Source organism: Gymnodraco acuticeps, unplaced genomic scaffold (assembly GCF_902827175.1).
Source record: "Gymnodraco acuticeps unplaced genomic scaffold, fGymAcu1.1, whole genome shotgun sequence".
In the NCBI taxonomy this organism is placed as follows: domain Eukaryota; kingdom Metazoa; phylum Chordata; class Actinopteri; order Perciformes; family Bathydraconidae; genus Gymnodraco; species Gymnodraco acuticeps.
The window spans coordinates 26081-52909 of NW_022991705.1; the positions used below are offsets into that span (position 1 = coordinate 26081).

Sequence of the window (26829 nt, forward strand, 5' to 3'; positions counted from 1 at the left end):
CTCTGAAGGGAAGCAAGAGGCGGCTGGCTTCCCTTGGCATGGCCCTGACCAATCACAGGTTGGCAGGGGCATCACGTGGGCCTCATCTGATTGGTCAATCCCTCCATTTTTTTTCACCAAAGGAAGCCAGATTCGGCTGGCCTCCTCTCGCAACAGTGAGTGCAATCTACTGTTTCACCATAACATCTAGAGGGGCGCTGTTTGTTTCACTCTTTGTAAAATACTCAATGAGAATGGGGGAGAGACGGGCCGGCAGCAACACACAGCAAAGGAGAATTATCGAAACAAAACAAAGTATTTTTATTTATTTATTTAAATTATAACTACAATCCGAAAAAACAGAGGAAGCCTGGCTTCCCTTGGCCTCCGGGAGAAAACGCCACTGTGTGGGACCGGTCTGAAGGAGGAAGGTTTAGCTTTGTCCTGGAGGAGGCGAGAGGGGTGGAGGAGGGTTGCGTGTGGTCACCTGAAATGACAACTGACAGGAAGGAAGAGCAGGCATTTAAGGAATTTAACATGTGCAGCAATTGGCTGCTGAGGGGTGACACCCACACATTTAATGAGGGGGGAGAGAGCAATAGAGTGACGTGTAAGTGACTCATTGTTAGGTCTTCCTTATTGAACTTGCGCTAAAGCTTTCATTAGCACTCCTAGTGGTGACTTTATGAACTGCAAACAAATTATAACATAAAATGCCTTTAAGGCAGCACACTGTTTGAAGCGCTGCACATTATATAAACTAACGTTACACACGGCAACGACATTAACTGCAAACAGTCGTGACTTGTGTGAAGTGTAACATTAAACAATATATTAACATATTAAATACAACATTTATGACACCACTCGTTCCACTCAGTAACCCTCTTTGTTCTAAGACAAATTTACACAAATGTGATGTTAATGCTATGGGTCTGTAGTTACTGCCCATGATTAAGTACGTACAATATGCACACTTCGTCCATGCACTGCGTGGGTGTAAAATGACTACAATCTGCTTGTAGAGTAATGTTCTAAGTGTGGGTCAGACATTCGAGATGGCCAGGTTCGAGTCTCGGAGTGGAATTTTTTTCTCTCCAGCTTTTTTGATTATCTGTTTTGAATGACTTATAATCTTTGTATTTAATGGGGGGCTGTGGCTCAGTGGAGAGTGTGCTGGACTTCAAATCAGGTGATAGCAAGTTCAAATCCCACTGCAGTCAGCATGTAGTGTCCCTGGGCAAGACACTTCACCCTCAAATTAAGGTGGTAGCCTGTCTTCTGTGTTAATGTTTCACGGCAAAGAAATGGGAGTGTATCAGCCTCAGATGTATTAGTGTTGCTCCAGCTGAAAACTATATCCAACCATATCAAATTAATAGTACCACAAAATGGTTCTGAGACTTATTCAGAAATGTATACAAAGGTTCATCACAAACACTGTAGCATTTTCTGCTTCTATTTCATTGCATGCTTCAGAATAGTATTATATATTGATATAGTGCTTGTGAAGGAAGAGGGGACACATATATAAATATATATGAAAACAAGAGGGACATAATATCACAAAACAATTAATGATTATTTCAGCCATATGTATAATAGTGTTAATATCAATGAGATTTAAAGTAATAATAATAATAATTAAAACTGCGGTCGCACTTGTGCGCGCAGTGATGAGCGGGCCCTCACGTCCGTGCGCCTGTCGGGGAGGGCGGCCGGTCGTCCCGGCGTCAAGCAGACGCGCGCGAGTCCTGGGAAATGAGCCGTTTCTCATTTCTATAATTTTCGCGTCCCAGACTCCCAGGTCCTCCGGCAGCGACCCGGAAACGGATGTCGAAGGAAAACAAATTTCTCTAAAGGCTCGTCGAGGATCGATTATCGAGGAGGCTGTCTGGAGGAGCCGTAACCGAGAATACACTGATTTAGAGGAGAGAGGAGTGTCTCTAGAGGAGCTATAACCGAGGGTACACTGAAGTATTCTCCTGAGACGATTTCAGCCAACAGTGATGTTTAAAAGAGGTGTGACGCATGGCTGGACTTCTGTCAACGAAGCACAGCTCTGCAAACTGTTCCCGTTGTGATTATAAGTTATTTGAGATGATCAAATGTGCATCAGACTTTCTGCCCTTTACCGTTTGTTTACTCACTAATCACATGTCCCCTGGATGTTAGGTGATGTTACAGTGAGAACAGCTGCTGAGGTCAGTGCAGAAAGCAGAACAGTGTGTATAATATATATCGCTCAATAACAAATGTAACAGGCCTACATTTCACACTTTATTTGTAGGCTTTAGGAGATATCTACAAATAAACAGTAGGGTTAGGGTTAGGGAGTGTATAGGTGTCTTTTGTAATGAATATGCCGCCAGCAAAGGGCGTTGTTGGACTAACAGTAGGTGTGTGTGTGTGTGTGTATGTATGTGTGTGTGTGTGTGTGTGTGTGTGTGTGTGTGTGTGTGTGTGTATGTGTGTGTGTGTGAGAGAGTTGATGTGCCAGGCAGACAGGCAGGTCTCAGTAGCTTATGTGACATATAATTGGTCAAAAATGGTACATTCTCCGTTAGCCTACGAGCTCCCCGTTTGAGCGAAGGACTATTCCTTCTCAATGTAGCATGACATTGGATATGCGCTGAAGTTGTCCTGGATTTGAATTTTTCCGATCATTCCCCTAGGAGGAGTTTGCAGGAATGTGCTTAAAATGCATGAAAAACGCACATTTTTCAAAATGGCCGACTTCCTGGGGGGCGGGGCTAATGGAAGGCAATTTGAAATATGTGTGCAATCATAATAGTAATGTGTATACAGCGTTTCGGGAATATCGGAAAAACTATATGCGAGCAGTTTGGAGCAATTTGCGCCATGTGAATCGTCAAAAATGGTGTATTCGCTGTTAGCTTACAACCTCCACGAGTGATTTTTCAAAAATGTGCTCTGCAATTAAGTATCATATTGGATAGGGGCTAAACCTGTCCTGAATTGGAATTTTTCCGATCATTCCCCTAGGAGGAGTGTGCAAGAACGTGCTTAAAATGGCTGAAAAACGCACATATTTCAAAATGGCCGACTTTTTTTGGGGGGGGGGCTAATGGAAGGTAATGTGAAATATGTGTGCAATCATAATAGCAATATGTATACAGTGTTTCGTGAATATCGGAATAACTATATCCGAGTAGTTTGGAGTAATTTGCGACATGTAAATCGTCAAAAATGGAAAGTTCTCCGTTCGCTTACGAAGTCCTCGTTTGAGCGATCGACTATTCCTTCGCAATTTAGCATCACATTGGAAATGGGCTGAACTTGTCCTGGATTGGATTTTGTCCGATCATTCCCCTAGGAGGAGTTCGCAAGAACGTGCGTAAAATGGCTGAAAACCGCACATTTAAAAAAATGGCCGACTTTCTGGGGGGCGGGGCTAATGGAAGGCAATTTGAAATATGTGTGCAATCATAATAGCAATATGTATACAGCGTTTCGTGAATATCGGATTAACTATATCCGAGTAGTTTGGAGTAATTTGCGACATGTAAATCGTCAAAAATGGAATGGGAGAAAAAAGTCAGAATTCTGACTTTTTTTCTCCCAAAAAAAAATGTATAATGTATTTGTTGCGACACTTTAAATCTGAGTTCGTAGTCACCCCGAGAGTATGTGTAAAAAAAAATAATAATAATTCGTACATCCGCTCTTGAGTTATAAATTGGTGGTGTTTTTGGCGCCCCCTATAGTCTTAAATGAAAATTATTTGGTGTGCCTATTTCCCAAGACAGATTGAACCTTTCCACCAAAATCTGTGGTGAATGGATACATTGTTGATGAGTTATGAGCATTTCTTTATAAGCCCCGCCTTTTTGCGAGTACGTTTTAATTCATGGCGGAAATATTTATCGTTTGAACATGCTCATCTCCTAGGGTAATGTGTTTGACTCTCCGGCGATACTGTATACTGAGTTTGGTGTTGAAAAACCAACATTTGAAATGTAAGTGAATATTTAACTGTTTTTAAAATTATGCTAATTAAAAAATTGGATTATTTGTAGAGCAGGTCCACCCGGATATGTTTGCAAAATTTCAGGTCATTCGGAGTTACGGTGCGACTTTGTGAATTTTTTGCAAAATGGGATTTTTATAGGTGGCGCTAGTGAGCAGGTTGGAATATTTAACCCATTGACTCCAGAATATCAAATTTTTCACCGGTCCTGGCATCCGTGCAAAATTATACAACTTTTTCACCATCCTAAAGGCCTAAAAATAAGCATTGCAATATGGAATAATAATACCACGAATAACAATAGGTTTCCTCGCACTTCGTGCTAGGACACCGTTGGGTCCTAGTACTCCGTGCTCGGGCCCTAATAATTCCCTGCAAAAGCACTAATAACAATACATTAATGGCAAAAATAGCAATTCAATATATAGTACAAATCAATCATTGTCATGTGAAGCAAGGAGTGGTTGGACCCAAATGCAGAGACTGGAGACAGCAGAAAACTTAACAAATGTATATTTAACAGGCAGAACAGGAACTCAAGTAACAACAATCAACACGGAAAAAAACAGAACTTCATGACATAGACAAACAAGGAACCGACAAGAACAGGACAGAAAACCAGGACTTATATACAAACAGGGTGACGAGGGGATGAAGTGCAAGTGGAGCTAGGAACAGGTTGAACTAATCAGGGCGGGGGAGACAATTAAAACTGGAGGGAAAACACACAGAGCAGGAAGTGAACTCAGAGAAGACAGAAGGAGAATACTTTGAATTTCAACAGAAAACAAAAAAAGAATAATACTTTTGTAGCTAAGATACACCAAATTGCCCACCCCAGCTTATGCCATTTTCCATACCATCTTTAAAAAGATGGTATTGTGTGCAAACTGGCAGCCTCAGGATCAGTCCACAGGTGTTGGCTGTGGGGAAACCTGCTGGCCCGTCCTCCGGGTGGAGGAAATTGAGTTTTGGCTGGGTTGTAAACCCTACAGCAGGGATTTTCCGTAGGCCGGTGTCAAAGGCCAACACATCTCCGACATTCAGTATGCTTTCTCCATCTGTGGAGAAAGTTTGAGATCATTTTTAGGTCTACATAATGTTAAGAGCATTAATGGTATTTGTTGTGTTTAAGAGATGAGCATGATAATATTGCAGATTTGACTAGACAGTATACCAGTGTTTCTGAAATGGGGCTACACTTGTGACTAGGGAAACTGGAAATCATGAAATGTTGTGGAATTCCGGCACTTCCAGTGTTAACCAACATTACAACATAGGACTATATAACTATAGGTGTCCTTTATCTCTTTTTGGGCCTTAAAAATGTCCAATGCTCCAACAATTTTAAGACCTTCGCAAAACCTGTAAATGTAAGAAGTACCAGAAGAGAGAGAACATAACTAAATGTGTGAAAAATGTCCTGTTACAACCTGTTTCCATTTTACAGCATGTGTACATTACACTTACTGTTGGAGGGCTTCCACCTTGCGTCCATCAACATAGTGGTGAAGAGCGGCCGCCAGGAGCTCATCCCTCTGGGTCATGTTTCCCACAAATTGCAAGGAGCCCAAGAGTGAGAGCTCCTCTGTGGCCTCCTCCACTGCCTCTCTGGCCCCTTCAAGGGTTGTTGCATCGGCAATCTAATGTTAGAAATTTGAACATTTGAATACAAAATTCATGGATAACATTATGCTACAATAATGATCATTCTGAATTGTCCACCCCTATAAGTTAAGCTAAATATATTCTAACAATGGATAACATACATCTCCCATTGGAATACACAATACACTTCAGAGTAAGTATGCTATGACAAATTCAAGAGTACTGAGTCTAAGGACACACCAGACCGAAGCTTTGTACAAAACAGACTGCTACATTTGAACATTTGAATGGAAATAAAGAATGTACTTGCCTTTTTGAGCTTGGCCCTCACGGCCCGTCCACACAGCGGCGTGCGTTGAAGCTTCCAACGCTTCTGCCCATTCACTTTGAATGGGCCGACGTCACTTTTAGCCGAACTGCATTTTGGGAAGCGACGTGGAGCGTTGCTGGCGTCAAAAGTTGAGCAATGTTCAACTTTTGACGCCTCAACGGAGGCGTCAGCCAATGAAATCCCGTTTATGCAAATCTGCCAGTACAAGCACTAGCCAATCAAACTTAAACGTATGCTGGGAGAGACTACGCAGGTAATTTCCTCATATTCCAAAAAATGGAGGGAAAATTCATTATAGCGGTAGTGAATCACCCGGTGCTGTATGATCAGTCTCTGTTGATCTACCGGGATACAAACCGGAGGAGCGAGGCATGGAGGGAGGTGGCAGAGACAGTGGGTGAATCTGGTAGGTTTTCGCCTGTTTGGGGATTTTATATCCAGTTTACTTCGTTTTAACATTGCTATTGCTTTGTATGTCGGGGGCAGGAGATTCATGTGATTGGTTGTTGGTCGCGTTGGTCGCAAAAAATCCCCAAGCTTCAGATACGCCCACCTCCAAGCGTCAACGCACGCTGCTGTGTGGACGCTCCGTCAGGGCGGGGTCGAATATGTCGTCTATACAGGCAGGGAGAGGTTGTAGACCACATATCTGCCTGTATAGGCGCTCGGAGAGAAAATATGGAGACACCGACCCCTGAACCAAGCAGATGACCAGCATTTTGGCGACCACCCTGTATAGCCCTTTCTGTAATGCTGAAGATAAAAAAAAGTATTACAAGATTATACAGTGACCATAGGGCTGCTCGATTATGGCAAAAATCCAACACACTCTCACTCCCTAAGCGTCCAGGAGCGACGTTTGGTCAGTGTCCGTGGCGTCCAGTTGTGACGCTCCTAGGCTCCTTCAGCGTCATAAAGGGACGCAAATAGCTTTCAACTGATTGCAATGTATTCCCATCTGCGGCGGGATTTGACGCTCATGGAAGCACGGCATTCATTTGTGTCGGCTGCCCTTAAAGGCAATGTGAGCGTCCATTCCCATTGGATAACGGAGAACTGTACACCCGGAAGTAAGTATTCCCCTTACTGTCGATTGATTTTACAGTGATATCTGCACTACTCATCGACTAAAAAACACCAGATTATCCTTGTTAATTACACAACATTGATTGGTTTAAATTGTGTGCAATGCTTTTGTATTTTTCCCCTTCGATTCGGAGAAACAAATGTTTTTTCTGAGTAAAGGATGGCAGAAGACACTACACTACCCAGAATCCCCAGCTATCGTTTGGACTACACCATGTGCTGTGTTTGACAAACCCCGTTTTTTTCACTATTCATTCCAATGGCTGGCGTCTATGTCACGTGATCTTCAAATTTCTCCCTGCAGAAAAAGAAAACATGGCCGAACTTCGTTTTATTCTCGGTGGAAAATGCCAATTTTAAAGTTAGTTTGGCCATTAAAATGCGTTTTGATGTCATTTGATGCGAGAAATATGAGTTGTTATTTCAGATTATGTGTGCAGTGGATGTCCATGATCTTTAGTTTGCTAGTTATTACGAAGATTACTTCAGGAAATCGCGACGTTTTCATTGTTACCAAGGTGGTTGCTAGGGACGCTGCTATCGATATTATTTCTGTTATGTTGTGTAACTGTTTAATGGTGTTATCTTTATTGCTACCCCCTTCCCCGTCAATGTATAGTGTTGGTCCACAGCGCAAACATATTAGTTTAACAAAATCCGCATCTAAAGATAGCCTACGATATTTTCCCCTGTGCAATTTCAGTCTCACATCTCACAGCACATCGTCATTAACAAATACCGGAAACAGACCGAAAACTTTTTTAAAAATAAAATAATACTTTATTCCGAGTGTGCTTGCTTTTCTCTTTGAAAGTCATCACATAACGGCATTGTAATACACGGTTCGGCTGCATTAAATATTACATATCTGCCGTAGTTCTGTATTTATAGAGCCCTGATGAGAAGACTTATAGACAAACATGAGGAACTGAAAACGTGACGTGGATCATAAATATATCAGCCATTAAACAACATCTTACATTTCTTTTCACACAATACGTCTCCTTGCAGTATCAACACTAATTCGGCTGACTTTTATATTTGATCCAATTGGTAGATAGGCTGTATTTACACCATAAAGGTGCACAGCTGATATAAAGGGACACCTAGTGGTTAAAGCATGTTATTGAATTTCATTATTTTTATTATTAGATATTAATAGGATCCCTATAAAGTATATTCATTACTCGTTATTCTCTACTAATAGTTAATTAAAGACTGTATATAATGACTATTTTGCACATAGCTTTCAAGATTTTCTAAGGTTTATTGACATATCATATAGGCCTACACAACTATGGTGTAGTTCTGCATTGAATGAAAAACTTGGGTCGCAGGTTCCTCAATAGTGCATTACAAGACATCTATCAATATTTGTGCATACCTCCAGCAATGTTAACTATGTTGAAGCACTTATTTTAACTGATATTATACATAATGTATTATACTCTTATAAGATGTATGTAGATATTTCATCTCCGGCCTTGTCAGGTATTAAACAATCAATAAATAAAGAACACAGAATTGTTAAATATAAAACACAGAATTTGTGTGATTATACTAAATGATTTACAAATAAACACCACTGCATATTTACAACTGTTACACATGCTGATGTAACGCAAATGTTCCAACTTGGGATCAATAAAGTATATCTTATTTTAAGCTGATCGATGGCTACTGCCATATTTGCTAAATTTGCCTCTGAACCTTGACAAGTGCATGTTTCAGGCTTATCAATTAATGTAATGTAATGTTATCAATTAACAACAGGGGTCACAAACATAAGACCAGCTGTTAAATAAAGCTCTTCTGACCTTAGCTGGCATGTGTGTATATATATTAATGCTGCCCATTATGGGCACAAGCAATTTTCACCCATTTATTAATTATATGTTTTAAATTTTAGTGTTTCCTATCCCCTAAACCTCCAGGGATGTACACAGTTTAATACTGGCAACTTCTTATTATGGGAAATACGAAAACGTCCTTTAAAATTACAACTCCCAGTAGAGACGTGCCATAGATAGAGAACATGTTGCGAAACAGAATAGCCAGCATGTGTAGTTCTGGGGATGGGGTGGGGGAGGGGGGGACGCGGTGGACCCGTTCAAATCCAGTTTTGGACAGTCTGCCGTGCATGGTTCCATCCCATTTCAAGTGCTGTTCGAGAATCGGCGTAACCCTCGGAGCACACTCTCCAATCACAGAGCTTGAGGACTATCACGGGGTTTGTCAAACACAGCACATGGTGTAGTCCAAACGATAGCTGGGGATTCTGGGTAGTGTAGTGTCTTCTGCCATCCTTTACTCAGAAAAAACATTTGTTTCTCCGAATCGAAGGGGAAAAATACAAAAGCATTGCACACAATTTAAACCAATCAATGTTGTGTAATTAACAAGGATAATCTGGTGTTTTTTAGTCGATGAGTAGTGCAGATATCACTGTAAAATCAATCGACAGTAAGAGGAATACTTACTTCCGGGTGTACAATTCTCCGTTATCCAATGGGAATGGACGCTCACATTGCCTTTAAGGGCAGCCGACACAAACGAATGCCGTGCTTCCATGAGCGTCAAATCCCGCCGCAGATGGGAATACATTGCAATCAGTTGAAAGCTATTTGCGTCCCTTTATGACGCTGAAGGAGCCTAGGAGCGTCACAACTGGACGCACTGACCAAACGTTGCTCCTGGACGCTTAGGGAGTGAGAGTGTGTTGCAAAAATCATAATCTCGATTATTTGGGTCAATAAATGTAATTGCGATTATTAAATGCGATTATTCCTTGACTTTGAAAACATCCATTTATTGGAGAAAAAAATGGAACAGTATGTTTTTAACAGTTGATTACCCTGAACTTTAAGTATAATTCAACTGAAAAAACATTATAATAATTAAAAAATAATCGTTTTATTTCGATTACATTGTTTTCTCAATCGTTGCAAGCCATAATCGTAATCGCGATTAAAATATGATTAATTGAGCAGCCCTAGACCATACAATGTTTTCATCCATACAATGTGTCCTGATCTTATATTTAAAAAAACCTATGAAAACTAACATCACTAAAATAAGACACACAATTACAGTATGCAGTGTTAATAATACAAAAATGCAGGATGATACTATGGGTTAACTTACTATTTCTTGGCACAGTATACATTTAAAAAGGTAAACGTTTAATTAATACATTTTCCATAATATATGTTTGATGGTCATATATTATGCATCTTCAAATCTACAAATTACAATGCTTTTTATTTACTTCTTAACTTACCAACACTGTCCAGGGCCAATGTCCTACTCTCCTCAGGACCTTCGAAGATACTGTTATGCTGAAGTTGTATCATGAGGAGAGTACAAAATTCCCTTGTCGGACCCCGCTCATCAACGGCACCCTCTCCAACTCAATTTTGTTTTCCGGGTCAAAACCGGTCCTGGAAAAGGCTCTAAAGGCACAATCAAATTCTTCCCCCGGAAAGCATTTATTTGATTGGCTCTGACTAACTCCACTTTGACCCTGTTTTGTAGACACTGCAAAACCGTTTCAACGTCTACATGTCTGGAAAAGAAACAGATAAAAAGAAAATGGGAATAATAACATTAGCAATATTCGATGGGAATGTGCTTTACACAGTGATGCATGCAGGTGGACACAAATCCAGAGAACTGAAAAAGATTATATAATACATTTATTACTTGCAGACAACAAATAAAGTTGCAAATGTACTGGTGAGAGCTGCAGGTAACATACATTATTGTTAGGGCTGTCAAGTTAACGCGTTAATAATGCATTAATGCAAAAAATAATTAACGCCACTAATTATTTTAAAGCGATTAACGCATGTATATTTTTTTCCTCGGCCGCCCCGTAGTTTCAGAGCGCATCGAGTTTAAAATACCATCTACAAGCTGATGCTGACAGCCCCGCTCCTGCTGCCCGCTTGCAGCAGACCACACTTCCACGCTCACCGGCAGGCACCGACTGGCCATCGGAAGGACCGGGAGGGTGTGTGTATGTGTGGCCCGAGCGAGCGAGAGAGAGACCTTACGTGTATTGTTGTTGTTAGCATCTGGTGCTAGCTAGCTGCGCTAACGGATATAAGGAGCTGTTTCAATGAAAACAGAGGAGCGACATTTCGCCACAACTGCGCCGAGCACTTGACTTGATGCAGGATGCCAGACAGTGGGACATTGTACGAAAAGTCAGCACACTCAGCAAGGATAGTGCACGCAACATGATTGCAGCGTCCAGGCAGCTCCCGTTGGAGCATATGCCTTGAGTTGCACATAGCTCTAACGATCCATCACACACACACACACACACACACACACACACACACACACACACACACACACACACACACACACACACACACACACACACACACACACACACACACACACACATTGTATTGTATTATTGTATGAGAGAGGTTCCAGGTTGAATTGAGGCGAATATTTGTAATGTTCAGAGGTTGTTGTGTTTAATATTCATGAGAATATTTGTCATTGTTCAAATGATAATAAACATTAGCATAAAGCATATTTGTCCACTCATATGTTGATAAGAGTATTAAAAACTTGAAAAATATTCCTCTAAGGAACATTTAGAACAGATAAAAAATGTGCGATTCATTTGCAATTAATCGCGATTAACTATGGACAATCATGCGATTAATCGCGATTAAATATTTTAATCGACTGACAGCCCTAATTATTGTATGTGTAATCTGTACTGTGGCAATCCATGATGGAGCTTCATTTATTTAGTAGGCCTATTACAAAAGGGATATCATCTAAGGTCAAATGACCACCAGATCTCTCAAGCTACAAACATTTCAATCAGGAGAGACGTGATGTATGGAATACATCTTTATTATCGGTCACATTATATAAATGAAACATAATGATGACAGTTTATAACAAGTGAATGAAATGGTGTTTGGCGATTAGGCCCAGGTTTCGTAGGATATCATTCGGGAAGGGAAATAACCGTTTCCGATGAACCCCCAAAAGAAGGAGGAGGACCACCGTCTGAGTTGTTGCAGGGATGAGGATGAGACGCCTTGATTAGCAGCGGAAGTAGCTGCACCTATTCTAAATGAATGCCCCGTGTATCGAAGGGGTGATAACCCGGATTTAATGAGAACTTGCTTTAAATAGTGATTGAACTGTCGTTGAGTTAAGGGAACATTCCCTGAGATAAGAAATAATGGTGAGAGAGGATTAAAGGTAGGTCTAAGCTGTAGGAATTTGATCATGGATTTATAAGGGCAGAACTGGGAGTCGTTGCGGGTGGCGATGACGGAGCAGGCGCCGCCGCATTTGGAGTGCTTAAGATTATAAGCTAAAATGGCTGGCGTGAAAGGATATGTCAGAAAAGCTTACGTCTCGATTGAAATCGAACATAAGAGAAGCTGTGGTAAATGTACCTGGTCTGAGGAAAGCATAAAAAGCTAGGAGAAATAAAGCATCAACAACCCACTTCTAAGTTTGGAGAGCATAAGGCGTAAAGTGGAAAGTGTAATAGGACGTCTCCGGTCTAAGACGGGGGGAAACGTTTTAATAAGACCTTTGAGAATGAGTTCTCCCTCCGTGTCAACAAAAATGACATCAATCAATTGACCTTTGGGAATGAGTTTGACTGACTGGTTTGCGAACAGGCTGGGAAAGCCGGGATCGAAACAGCGAACATTAAACTGAACTCCTGCTAAGAGGCCCCGGATGTATTGGGGTTTGAGGTGGCGATCAGTGGCGCAGTAGCACATGAAGGCGCACACGGTGGAGATGAGAACAGGTTTAAGTGTAATGCCTACGGAAAAGCAAAATAACGCGAAGGTTCTCCAAGCGAAATCGTATGTTTTGAGGGTGGACGCGGCTAAGCCCTTCCTCATAAGAAACCTGGCGGATTCGAGGTGCCTTGCTAGGGGGCTTCTATTTAGAAGAGAGAGAGGAGATGCAGGGGAGGAATCCTGACGGGTTGAGCGCTGGCTCCTGGGCAGAGGTTCCGGAATGTCTGGAAGTGGAAGCGAGAGAGGGAATCAGCCACTGAGTTAAAGAGCCTGTGACACGAGTTTCCCCCATCATCCAAACCCATCAATTTGAGTAAATATTGTCCCCTTGAAAACCGTTACTGAACTGATTTTGGATATTTGTACTTTGATAACCATTAATCTGCCCTTCAATGTTGACCATTTCCTGGATCTTCTCGGGGATTCTTCAAGTCCCGCCAAATTACGTGTGACGTCATTGCGGGCACAGCGCTCCAGCTGCACCGTTCAGGATCCCAGCATCTGCATGTAAATGCACGATGGTGCACACAGCAGCAAGCTCAGACAGCTCAGACAGTTTCATTTTGAATGTGTCTGAGAGCTCATATGAGGCTGAAGGATCGGTTTATGTTGTATCTGTTAGAAGTTTTGGAATTAGGTGCGTCAATATGGGCGATCATACGGTCATGTAGCCAGTGGTGGAATGGGACTAAAAATCATCCCGGGACTCTCGACCGGCCCACTTCGGTACCGCTAGTAAGTTGTCAACGGGGGGAGTGGGGGATGTCAGGGGCGGCGGGTGCTGTAGATAGTATATGTAAATATTTGTGTCACTGCATCCTGGTAAAATACAAATATAATGCAATGTCTGTGTCTTTGACATTAGCGCTGCCAGCCACCTGTGCCCTGCACTACGAAGCCAGTTCAACAGACCCTGGATATGTTTGAGTAACAAACAAACTAACAACAACAAACTAACAAACGAGATCTCGCTAAGCGGTCCTACGACGCTGGTTATCAACTCGGTAAATCAAGCCAGGGTTTCTCTCACCAGCTGAGAGCGCGTTCACGTCTAAGACACGAGTGGATCTGACTTTAATTACATTTGACTCGAGTGTTTCGTCAACATAATGTGTTGCTTAAAATAATACTTCTGCATACAGTATGTGACACTGTAAGTGTTCAGTGTGAGAAAAAGTTTTTAGAGAGTACTTGTCCATGGACAAGTGAGTTTGGAAATGTACTTGTCCGAATACATTTTTCACTTGTCCATATCTATACTTTGTGCATGCATTGCTGCACCTATTTTAAATATGATTACATATCAACATAAAGCACACAAGAATCTAGGTTACTGTAGGAAACATTTTATTGTTTATTTGTTCATATTGTTCACAGTGTCTGGTTTCTGAACTTCTACCATCAAGGCACATCAAATGAATGACAGATATAAAATAATAAGATAAAACAACTAAGTACTAACAATATAATGTTTTCTCCTCTGTGGGACTAGTAGACATGCTAGCAGAAAGGTATGGCTTCAGGCTCAGGGTGGTTGTTCACTGCAGCTGTCTCCCGAACTGTGGGGCAGCACTCCAGTGGTTCTCCTCACACCGAGCTATGGGGCAACAGGCACAGGTAAGTTGCTGTTCACTGCAGCAGGCTTTGGGGCAGCTTTGACATACCTCTTGGTCTTAGCAGATGTTTTCCATTTCTGGATGGCTGGCTCTGGGTCAAACTCTGCCACTGTGGTGGTGATGTGGCTGACCCTCATGAGTGACCCCAGAGTTTCATTGGTCATCTGGGATTTTCTGGATGTTTTTATGAGGTTCATGAGGGAAAATCCACGCTCCACGGCAGCAGAGGAGGGAGAAAGGGTGACCATCATGTACACCAGAACCAGGACGTCCTTCACATCTGGGTGGTTCTCAGTGAGAAGGTCACTTATGACCTCCTTGGCGGGCTGCCTCTGCCTGTACTTCAGTCTGGCCTTGAGAGCTGGCCACTGTCTAGGGATGTTGGTTACCTCCTCCTCACTGAGAACGGACTCGAAGTGGGTCACCATGTTCATAACCTGAACATCACCATATGTAGCTAGTTGTGCGTCTGATCTTGGGACGTTCCTGGGGTCAAGAACTGCGGAAGTTTATGAAGAGTATTGTGCAGAAGATGTGATGCAGCATATTTTTGGTATATTCATTTTAATCTCACCAATATATAAGAGGTGTATTGCATCATGTTATCCCTAAATATATGTGTGGGTATATACATTCCTGTGTATTAATAGTTGAAGGAACAAAATACATTTGTCCTCTTAAATATAGAGAGGTTTTTTATAGATTCCTGAAACAATGTTCCCTTTTTCTTTAAAGTAGATTAGCGCAATAGTCTTTTTCTTTCACTTATACCCTTTTCATCAAAAGGCTATTTTTGAGGGGTAAAATGCAGAATTACTTGTGAGTTCTGTTTTGAGTGAAAAGATTACCCTTTTGAGTGTTTTTCTTGGTTAACCATTAGATATAGTGGCTAAATTCGTTCTAAGTTAATTATGCGCATCCTGCAGGCCTTGAGAATTTAGTCACACAGTTAAGAGAGACAATGGTCCTTTTAGACTAAGGGTGAGCTTACTTCGGGTGAATAAAAGTTCAGAGATGATTGGGGGGGTATGAAGACAGTTAGGCTTGTTGGTGAGCTAGTTCTGAGGATGTCATGGGATAATGACTGTTATATTCCCAACAAGTATGGCTTTCATAAAGAAACACATGACTTGGGTGATAAGATGTGTTTTGTTGTAAAATGGGCCCGTTTGGTTTTCTGCTGGCCAGCGCTGGGTCATTGTGACAAAGCATATTTTGCGTCTGCCAATGAGAGGACCTGAAAAGATGACCAGCTGACCTCACCCCTTCCTTCTGTCTTCTGGTATATATTCTGTTGATTCCTGAGTTCGGCCTCTCTTCACATGCTGTCAGGACCGGAAGGATCTCCGCAGCACGCGAACCAGGGCAGAAGTGGCCGGCTACTTCTTAAAACATTACAATATGATTTTAGTATATTGTATTATATGGTGTTGTAATGTATTATAGTGCATTGCATTATTACCTTTGATAATTAAAACAGATTGTTTAAACTGGTATCTGGGTGTTCTCTGTCTGATTTCCTTCCTGTTATGATTTTAAGCAGGACTCGTCAAAACGACACGCGGAGCCGAGTGGGGTTGTAAAAACCTCAAAACTCCAACAAGTGGTGACCCCGACGTTTACGAGTGGGCGTTCAGCGGGAGTCACATCAGCAGCCAGCGGACGAAGCTGTCCAGGGGTGACACCTCGAAATACTTTCTGACAACTAAAAACAGAGCTCTATACAAAATATCAGGTAAGCACGGATACCCGTTACACTCAAAATCTGTGATTTGGCTATATTCAAATTTTTTAGAGTTGTCAGGAATATTTCTCAGTGTCTAGTCTTCATGCTAAAGATAATGCAATGCATATTTTAGCATAGGTAGGTAACTAACTAAGAATAATAAGATTAATAAAGCAACGGTTAGGAACCTCGTGGATTTTTCAGAATCGCACGACTAACTCGTTAGCTCCATGTGAAGCGATGAGGACTGTAAGAAGAAGGTGAAAGGCCCCGTGCGTTTTTTTCAGAACTCGACACGGCTAACTCGTCGGGGGCGTTCAGTGGTTTCTAATGATTCCATCCAGTGGTTTCTAATGATTCCATCCAGAACTAAATTGAATAATGCTTTCCAGTCTCATAGGAGCTGCAGTTGCATTATAAGTGAATCCAAGGGGAGATACGCAAATTTCAAAAAACCATTTTGAAAGGACCGGAATCTCGTTCTCTTGTTCTGTGGGGTTAATCTATCTAGCCAAAGGTGACGATAAAGAGATTATGTTATCTGTTGAAATAAACATCGCACCATAAAGCTGGATAGACTGTACGGGGAATAATTACTAATAGATAAGGGAGAAAAGTCAGATAAAGAAATGCGTGGTCACCAGGGGTTAAAGAAAGCCCCCCTTTTTCTTCACAGCTTTCCTCTAATTGCTGAAGCAGCAGCCAGAAGTGTGACTGCTTGTGCTTCTTCTCAAAATGCCTCAAAAATGGCTGCTGAGCGTTGAATTTAAAACAAGGAGTGAATAATCAACGACTGGTCTGAAGTTGGAGTGAATAACATTGAAAATTAATAGATCAATGTGTCGTAGATATTTAAATAAATAAGAAACTATAATTTGTCGTTTTTAGCATAGTTTTTGTGGGATGCAGTTACGTCACATTGTGGTTTTCATGAGAAGTTTTGAGAACTGATTGTTACTATTGCATTGCATTGTGAATTTTGTGCTATTTGTCATTAGGTAGTTTTTGTAATATCATTAGTAGACATTAATTGTGTTTATGAAGAAAGAGTAAGTAAACAGGAGGGATCTGTTCATGTTTAAACATGACAGAGGTGCTGCACGAGGCTAAAAGCACACTGTTGGCTAAACACAGAGAGGTGATTGATGAGAGAAGCTTGTGCAGGAGCAGCTGCAGGGCACAGAGAGAGAGAGACAGGAGAAGTAGATGTTTTGAAGAGTTCAGAGAGAGTACAACTTATATAAAGTTAACTACTAGTCTGAAGAATGTTATATTGTTTTGTGAGTAAACATGAAGTAAAAATATAAGAACAACATGCTTATCTAGGTTAACAGAAAGCTGCTATTAACCAGTTTCAGCAGCTACTGTCCTATCTGTGTTCCAAAGAGAACATACGTTGCATTTACAATTCATATTAAGAAAGTTCACAATTGATACCATTAAAGGCCGTTTTGGATTAATAGGGCGTGTCTGTCATAAACATTCGTGCTCAGATGGAATAAAGTGTTGAGATGTTCTCAAGAGTGGGAGTTTTCACAACGCTTTTTAGTTTGTATTGAAACAATTAAGTGGTAAGGACAGAAAACTGTTCCGCGATGATTTCTTTAGGTTTTAGCTTTAGTAATGGAAATTACATTTTGTGAGGAAACTTTTCCACCAATAATAACTGTTCAAAATATATATTCAGTAACTGTAATCAGATTACTTGTTTTTCAAATATAGCGCTAAATACAGTTAGTTTTGTATTCTGTTACAAATCTAACCTGCTTGTAACACAACTTAGATAAACAATTTGAAAAATAATAGAATAGGCAAGTGGTTAAGGAGGTTTTCCTGTTTTGCTCATTTGATTTGGAAATCAAGTAAGGAAGAATAGTGTTTTATGAGAACTGTCATTCCTCATGGTTTTTAAAGATAAATCATCAGTTTGTTTGGACTTTGAGGTAAAGATAGGATCATGGTGGAGAAGGAAGACCTTTTTTGGTTTCAAATTAAAAAAAGATTTTAAAGATGAAGTTTATTTTATTTTTTTCTGACTAGAATTTTAGAAGCAGGACTTCAACTAGACAAGATATTTTACGATGTGGTTTTACTACTTTTAATGGAGTAAATAATCTGGGTAGACTACTGCCATTGGTTTGTTTTAACATTCACATGTTTCAGCATTCCTGACCATATAGACATTCAGCCGTTTTATTTTGTAACCCTTTGGGGGGAGAGATTTAAATTGAGTTTTTCTCCAGTTGCTGATTTGCTGTGATTATAGCAGCACTGGATAGTTGTGCGCCACCTTTGGGTTGTACTCTGAATCAGTGTGTTGGTGAAGAGTTGCTCACTACAGAAACAGAAGAACTGTGCAAAGAACGCATCTCTGAGGAGGGTTTGACATTTTGCTTGGGCCTTGTTGCCGAGGCAACAGTGGTGTGAAGAGGAACTGCAGTTTTTGGGGATTCCTGCTGTGCAGAGGACAACGTGTGTCTGCTGATTGTACCACATTGATCCAGAGGTTCCTTCCCCCTCAGGACATCCCAGTGCCAAACAAGAGTTTCATTGATCCAATTCACTACAGCTGCAGAAGACAACGCATCACTGACTGTTCACATTATGACAAGTTCTGAGACAGGCTTGTCTCAGATTGTTCAGACTCTGAAGAAATTATGCGATGATTTTACAGCATAACTGTGCAAGAGTTTTCCAGAGGGTGGTGTACAACAATAGGTTTAGTGTTTGAGAAGGGAGGCTGATTGTTTAAACGATGGTCTGGAATACTGAAAAGATTAAAGTTTAATATCCTTGTTTAACAAACAACACATCTGATTATTAGGTCACACCTAATAATCTTGACATATAAACTAACTATGAGTAAAAAGATGAATGGATTTTATATCCTAGAGAAGGTTGGTTATGTTGCGAATACTTCACAAGGTATTTGCTAATGTATTTTGAAGAACAAATAACAAGGACACAAGTCCAATTTTGTTTTGTTTTTAGGTTAAATTGTCCATTACCAAGACTGTTCACCTTATGTCTAGATTTGGACTTTGATGGTAAGGGAGTATTTAGGCTTATTTTTATACATCTGACATTTTCAAATATGTTGGCTATTCACTAGATAGACATTGGTTAAGAACTTTTCTGAAGATTGAATATTTGTTCCATTTCTAAATATTCCTATTTAAAAAGTAATTTTAGAGTAAAGAAGACTGATGCTGTAATTGGACATAATGTGAGGCCTTCAATCACCCATTGTAATGGTGCATATTATTGACGACTAATAGGGAGGAGGGGTCACTCGACCCACCCTGCAGTGGTTTTTAAAATCTTATGCAGCTTCACAGGAAGCGCACGGCACCAGATTATGAGTTTGGAAGACTAGCGTCACCACCTCCTAATGGACATTAATTTAGTTAGTAATTAACTGACATTTAGAGATGTTAAAGAGTAAAAACATACCTACCATAAGTGATAATTCCTGAATTTGGCTACAAACCATTGATGAAATGACTTCTGTTTTTAGAATCCTTGATAAAGGAAGGAGTGATTGTTACATATTCGGACACCCAAGGTTCCACGCACTGTTAAAGAGGTTAACATTGTTCTTTAAGTGGACCAGATTTGAAGATAAATGAATATGAGTTATGAAATACATAGCAGAGCTTTACAGATCCTAGTAATGGTTTGACTCAAGATAATAATTATGTGCAGAAGTTTCTGAAATAGATCTATTAGACATTTGAATATAGATTAGGTGTTGATAAACTGCAGTAGTAGTACAATAAGGAAGTGACATTTTTTGGCTAAACACTTTTCGGGGAATGTGGGAAGCAGCTGTCTCAATGAAAAGTTAGAGATATCTTGAACATTATAGTTGTAATTGTGAATTAATAAATGATGGCGCTCCATATATACATATTTGTGTAGACAAAGGATACTGGCCTATGCTGAAATGTCAAAGTCTCTGCAGAGCACGACACATGGCCAAAAAAGACTGAGACCAACTGACCTTTGACCCTGACCGACAGTGTAACTTGACAAGGCACTGTGAATGACTGACTCTGGGGTGGACCTGACCAAACTTGACTTTACAACCTGACAGTGTGAGTGTGAATGTGAGTGTATGTCTGCATGTGATCAGTGCAACTGCATGATTTAAAACAATGACTAATCAAGCATGTTTTTGGACTAACACATTTTTCTGGGCCTCAATAACATTCCACAGAATTGGAAAACCGCACTTGTGCACTCCCACAGGAGGTGGCAGTTTGCAGAATGAGGAACTCAAACTAAAACATGAAGATTCTGTTTCTTTTAGGACTGAAGGATGGAGAGAAACACTTCATTTCACTGGAGTGTTTACTGTGGAAATGATGGATGTACATTTGGGAAAAAATGTTTGATATTTTCTTAGAATCCATTATTACCTGAAGGTTTTCTTCCCATACAGGATTTTGGTTACACATGAGTCATGTGTAAAAAGGGGGAGTGTACGGCTGCCCCAACTCGATTGTTCAATCTGACCATTGATTGACAGTTTTAGAATTGACCTGCTCCATATCTGGGGATAAGATACTGTTTGATGAATGTTGACATGTCTCTAATATTGATTGAGTTATAACAGGTAACACAGATGCAGAATCAGTGGCCAAGGGGCTACTGTGAGAGATGTAACTCCAGAATGGAATACGGAAGAAGTTGACCTGTGAGTAATGTTTCAACAGGTATAAAAGTAACTGAGGTTTGAAATGTAGAAAGAACATATTACAATTAAAGCTAAAACATAGTAATGTAATGACAGAATTTAATTTAGACAACATCATGTAACTAGCCTGGTAAAGAAGTAAAAGCCATAGACTTTATTGTTTAGGTCATTATGAGGATATACATTTCATCTAAATTTCTAAGACATTTGATGACAGTTTGTTGGAATTCTGTATTCATTCTTTCAGCGTGATAATATCTAAGCACTGACAGGTAAAAGCAGTATCACCAGGAAATCATTCACTTTGTTAGTATCATGATTTTGGTTGTTTTTGAATCCATAACATTAGTGTGTTTCTTTACCAGAAACATTAGCAGTTCATATTATATTTAGATTTTAAATAGGATCTCAAGGATTTCATTTAAAAATAAACACAGATGCTTGTCAGAAATTCAGAGCTATTGAAATATGTTATTTAGTTTACCTAAAGATGTTGAGGTTCTTATTTAGTTGGCACAATCCAAGTACTAAGATTCTGAAGCTGTACTGGCAGATAGGAGGTCTACAATTAATTTAGAAAACCTGTTCACAGACGGCTGTTGTTTCAAGACACCCCACCAACAGGCTCCAAGTGGGTCAAAACAGCTGAGCGTAGGCTTGAGGGAGTTGTATCAGATTTCTCCACACAGGTTGCTGCCGCCAAAAGGGGGACCCGAGAAGCACGAGGCCGACACAGCGGTGTTCGTCTGGCTGAAAGTCATCAGGACCAAGTGGCTCAACCCCAGGCTCTCCGGCCCCGACCGAGTGACCCAGAGGACATCCCATGCCGTCCGCCTAGAAGGAAAGGGGGACAACTGGTACCACTGGAGCCAGTGTGCGGTCGGGAAAACACCTGCGAGGACCCTAGACGACATCAGGACAGACCTGGCCCTCGTCAAGGCAGTCGACCCGGGAGGCATCATCAGCGGGCCGGAGAAGGAGAATCGGGAAGACATCTCTCCAGCATCGACCCGGAAGCCGCCATCGGCGGGCCGGAGGAGGAGGAGGAGGAAGACATCTCTCTAGCAGGCAGCCCAGAAGCTGCTGTCAGCGGATCAGGGGGACAAAGACACGGCAAGCCAGGACGGCACAGGGGACTTGTCGAGGCAGCAGAGGAGTCTACTTCTCTGATCAGTTCCACCCGTGAAGGGCTAGCCGCATCTCCCCCTCCCTATCAGCTGCCCCTTGTTGGCGTATTCCTCTGAGGGGGGGGGGCTGATGATTCACCACACAAGGAGACTGCACTAGCACCCAGCTGCCCCCTCATGGTTCCTTCACTGCCATGGAAAGTGGTGTTCTGTCTCCATGAAGGTTTCAAGTACTCTAAATACCAGCTTCGGATGGATTTATACAATGTTTGGGGGACGGACACAGTAGAAAAGAATGACAGTGGGTATATGTTTCAAGTGCCTTGTGTAAATTGCACTCTTTTAAAAGAGTGCAAAAGGGGGAATTGCGGAAGTTTATGAAGAGTATTGTGCAGAAGATGTGATGCAGCATATTTTTGGTATATTCATTTTAATCTCACCAATATATAAGAGGTGTATTGCATCATGTTATCCCTAAATATATGTGTGGGTATATACATTCCTGTGTATTAATAGTTGAAGGAACAAAATACATTTTTCCTCTTAAATATAGAGAGGTTTTTTATAGATTCCTGAAACAATGTTCCCTTTTTCTTTAAAGTAGATTAGCGCAATAGTCTTTTTCTTTCACTTATACCCTTTTCATCAAAAGGCTATTTTTGAGGGGTAAAATGCAGAATTACTTGTGAATTCTGTTTTGAGTGAAAAGATTACCCTTTTGAGTGTTTTTCTTGGTTAACCATTAGATATAGTGGCTAAATTCGTTCTAAGTTAATTATGCGCATCCTGCAGGCCTTGAGAATTTAGTCACACAGTTAAGAGAGACAATGGTCCTTTTAGACTAAGGGTGAGCTTACTTCGGGTGAATAAAAGTTCAGAGATGATTGGGGGGGTATGAAGACAGTTAGGCTTGTTGGTGAGCTAGTTCTGAGGATGTCATGGGATAATGACTGTTATATTCCCAACAAGTATGGCTTTCATAAAGAAACACATGACTTGGGTGATAAGATGTGTTTTGTTGTAAAATGGGCCCGTTTGGTTTTCTGCTGGCCAGCGCTGGGTCATTGTGACAAAGCATATTTTGCGTCTGCCAATGAGAGGACCTGAAAAGATGACCAGCTGACCTCACCCCTTCCTTCTGTCTTCTGGTATATATTCTGTTGATTCCTGAGTTCGGCCTCTCTTCACATGCTGTCAGGACCGGAAGGATCTCCGCAGCACGCGAACCAGGGCAGAAGTGGCCGGCTACTTCTTAAAACATTACAATATGATTTTAGTATATTGTATTATATGGTGTTGTAATGTATTATAGTGCATTGCATTATTACCTTTGATAATTAAAACAGATTGTTTAAACTGGTATCTGGGTGTTCTCTGTCTGATTTCCTTCCTGTTATGATTTTAAGCAGGACTCGTCAAAACGACACGCGGAGCCGAGTGGGGTTGTAAAAACCTCAAAACTCCAACAGAACATGGAAATCACTGAAAGGGGTATCCTTCAGGAAGGAAAATCTCTTCTCTAGGAACTTCACACAATTCTCCAAGAAGGAATTCTTCACTGTTTCTGGAATACCTGTTCCTTTCAGTGAAGTGATGTGTCCATTGCTCTTACTGTCAAACTTGCCATCCTTGCAGGTTGCCATGTAGGCAGTGTAGACATCACCTCTATTATGCTTAAGGCCTTCCAACTTGATCCTGGCCTCACACAACTTTACATCAACATCATAAATGAACAGATCATTACTCTGGAATGCCAGACTCACGTTGGCCAACACTTCCAAGACATCTACCATAAAGTGGAGCCCATCAACAAACTTTGCAGACTTCAGTACCTTCAAGTACCCCACACACTTAGCTCCTTCGTCTGTTTTTCTGTTTGAAGCCTCTTCCATGTGTAGGATGACGGAGTTGTAATTTTTTATTACAGCCTTGTATGCCCGGAGTCTTGACGCCATCCACCTAGTGCCACAGGGTGCTGAGAAATAGACAGGATCCTCGTCTATAACGGCTGATATGGCGTTCACCTCCCTCCTACGTTTACCAGATCCATAGTAGAATCTGTAGATGGGGTCCACTCCTTTCTCTACGATGTCAATGAAGTCAGTGGCTTTGGTGGCATCTAGGAGCGACAGCTCCAGCTTATGTGGAGCACACCAAATCGAAATGAGCACATGCCCCAACAATTCCCGCAACTTCACAATAACTCCTCCCTTGGCACCTTGGTTAACGCTGGCACCATCAAATGTGCAGCCTATTATTTTCTTCTTTATGTCTCCATCTGTTAGGTCGACATGATGTAGTGCCTCGAGGAGAGCTGCCAGAACACCATTAGCATCAGCTGACTTTACAGCCATGATGTCAATGAACTCTGTCGCTGGAAGTCCATCTTTGACATACCTGAAGATAGAAAATAAATAAAGTACATCAATAAAGTGCAATAACATTTTTTTAAATGATTATCTTATATAAACCTTCCCACACCAGTGTTGCCTTCACCTTTTTTTAAGACTAAGAACACTAAAAAGCAACTTCACCTTCATTCGCTTTAAACAATTTATGTATATACTTTACCTGTTAAAAACTTTTAAGTTAACTGAAAATTTAAACTAATAAAATTCATCAATAAAATGATTGTGAATTAATTACTCATAAACAAAAGGCCCTTTTGGAGATAAAATGTAACTTAAATAAGACTTACAAAAGAATTCAAAATAATAATTACCTAACATATACATTCTCCTGTTCTGTCACAGATATATCCGTGGATCCATCTCCCATCAGAGCGAAGAATCTTGAAGTCTTCAGAAACTCTGTCCTTCTCGACTTCTGCAATGGCCTGCACAAATGCCTTGCACCCCTTATCGTTCCGGTACTGTGTAGGCATTTTAATGCCATTCTTCTCTTGAAGTTCGATGAGGCCCTCAAATGAACGGAAAGGCAACTTTTGTTTGGCGACATAAAACGCAGTGTTGAACATGGGTTTCAGTTGGTCGTCCATATTTTCTGCCTGCTTCTTGAGAGCCACAAACATTGGCCCTGTGCCTTTCTCTGTGACCTCTTTCCTTTGAATGCAGAGAAGGTGATATTTGCTGGATTCGTGTGACTGAAGTGTCTCAATGCGTTTTGACCCTGTGACACCCTCGTACAGTTTACTGCTGTGGTCAGCAATGGATGGATATTCTCTGCAGACCTCACAGAACATGATGTCGTCCACACATCTTACCCATGGAAACTGGGTTTTCCAAGTCTCAATGAATGTTCTTTTCCTCTTGGGTGTCAGGGCGATGTCACTCTTGGCCTTTTTAGATGGACCAGCCATTGGTGAGATAACGGAACATGGCCTTTTAGCAGAGACTTTCTCGTGACTGGGGGGGCCATCGTTCTGCTCACACTCTGGGACTTTCTGAGGGCTCGTTTCAGCATGTTCAGGCTGTTGTTCAGACTCCTGTTCTTGCAGACAAATTATAGATTTTTGTCAACATGAATGTTAGGTACTCGTAGACTCCCCACAAACCTTTCTGCATTTTTTGGGGTTTTTTTCTGAAATAATTTGATATGCCCCTTTCAAGCCCCTTGGTACGTAAAGAGCCCCTTTCAATCCCCCCCTTTTAAAAGAAAAAAGTATTTTACATAGGTCTACCCCTTTTTTATTATTATTTTTATTAATTTCTTATTTAATAGTTTTTCATTATTTTTATTTTTATCTTCCATTTTATTTTTGATTTGATGAACCTGTGTGAATCTGTGCTGTCCTGTTTTTCACCCTTACCCTGTTGCCTACTGAATTTCCCCACAGGGATTGTAAATCGCTTTGGATAAAAGTGTCAGCTAAATGCAATGTAATGTAATGGATTAATAAAAGTCCCCTTTCAAGCACTTAATCCACTATTTTCGGACATAATTTATTTCAATTATTTTCCTTGTTAATGTAACACACCATTTTACAACTGTGAGAATGATGTGTACAAACCTTCTTAGAAAAGAAAGAAATCTTTTGTTGCCCTCTTGGGGCCACTAGAACCTTCTTCTTCGCCATCGTATTTCATTTTCACACAGTTTTACGACACGACGTAAGTGAGTAAAAAAACGTAAAGCGGTTGCAAACAACAACGGCGGACACGGACAATTTGCGAATGAGTTATGCCTTTTGTAAGCTGAATTTATCAATAATTTGTCAATAAATAGCAGCGAAAAATGTCACTTGTCCATTGGACAAGTCAATTTAAAAATCTACTTGTCCAATGTTGTGAATAACCCGTCCCGGACGGTGGGACGTGCACTTTTTCGCACACTGGTGTTGCACGGCCAGATACGGCAGATAAGGAAATATATGATATATTATGATATTATATGATCGATGATCTGATTGATGATGTAATATGAATGATAAGTGCGACACGTCGGCGTCTTCTCTGCATAGGCCTACGGCAGTTTAAACTGTATTTCCTTTATCCTGTAATATGACTTGAGAGATTTAAACTCTGCACACTGAGTTGATCTCTTTTCTATAGACGCCGGAGGCATAAAAAAAGTTATTTAGCCTTCCCAAACCTGAGCCTCACGCGCCGCCTATGGGGGATGTGCTAGTGATTTATCCGACCGGCCCACTTCGGTACCGGCCCATCGGGATTCGTCCCGATGGCCAGTCCGCGACTGCACCCAGCCCACGTAAACTGTCAACGGGGGGAGCCTCGCTGCGGGGAAACGGTGTACCTAGTGTCCCGATCGGAGTGGGAATAATAATAATAATAATCCGTGCATTTTATCCATTAATTTCCCCAACATTGTGGTGAAAAAAACACACGTTTAATCCATGTTGGTGTACTACAACTACAAAAAGCATCGGTTTGTTTTCTCATCAGGAAATG

General features: G+C 41.0%; 1 protein-coding gene across 1 annotated transcript; it reads right to left on the reverse strand.

Moving 5' to 3' along the window:
* Window positions 1-13999: 13999 nt before the first annotated feature.
* LOC117534605 (zinc finger protein 862-like) lies at window positions 14000-24753 on the reverse strand. Its single transcript, XM_034198844.1, has 3 exons — window positions 24684-24753; window positions 23433-24358; window positions 14000-14908 (listed from the first exon to the last, which is right to left on the reverse strand). Exons 1-3 carry the CDS (start codon window positions 24737-24739, stop codon window positions 14391-14393), a joined length of 1500 nt encoding a protein of 499 aa, XP_034054735.1. The 5' UTR covers window positions 24740-24753; the 3' UTR covers window positions 14000-14390.
* Between the last annotated feature and the right edge of the window lie 2076 nt (window positions 24754-26829).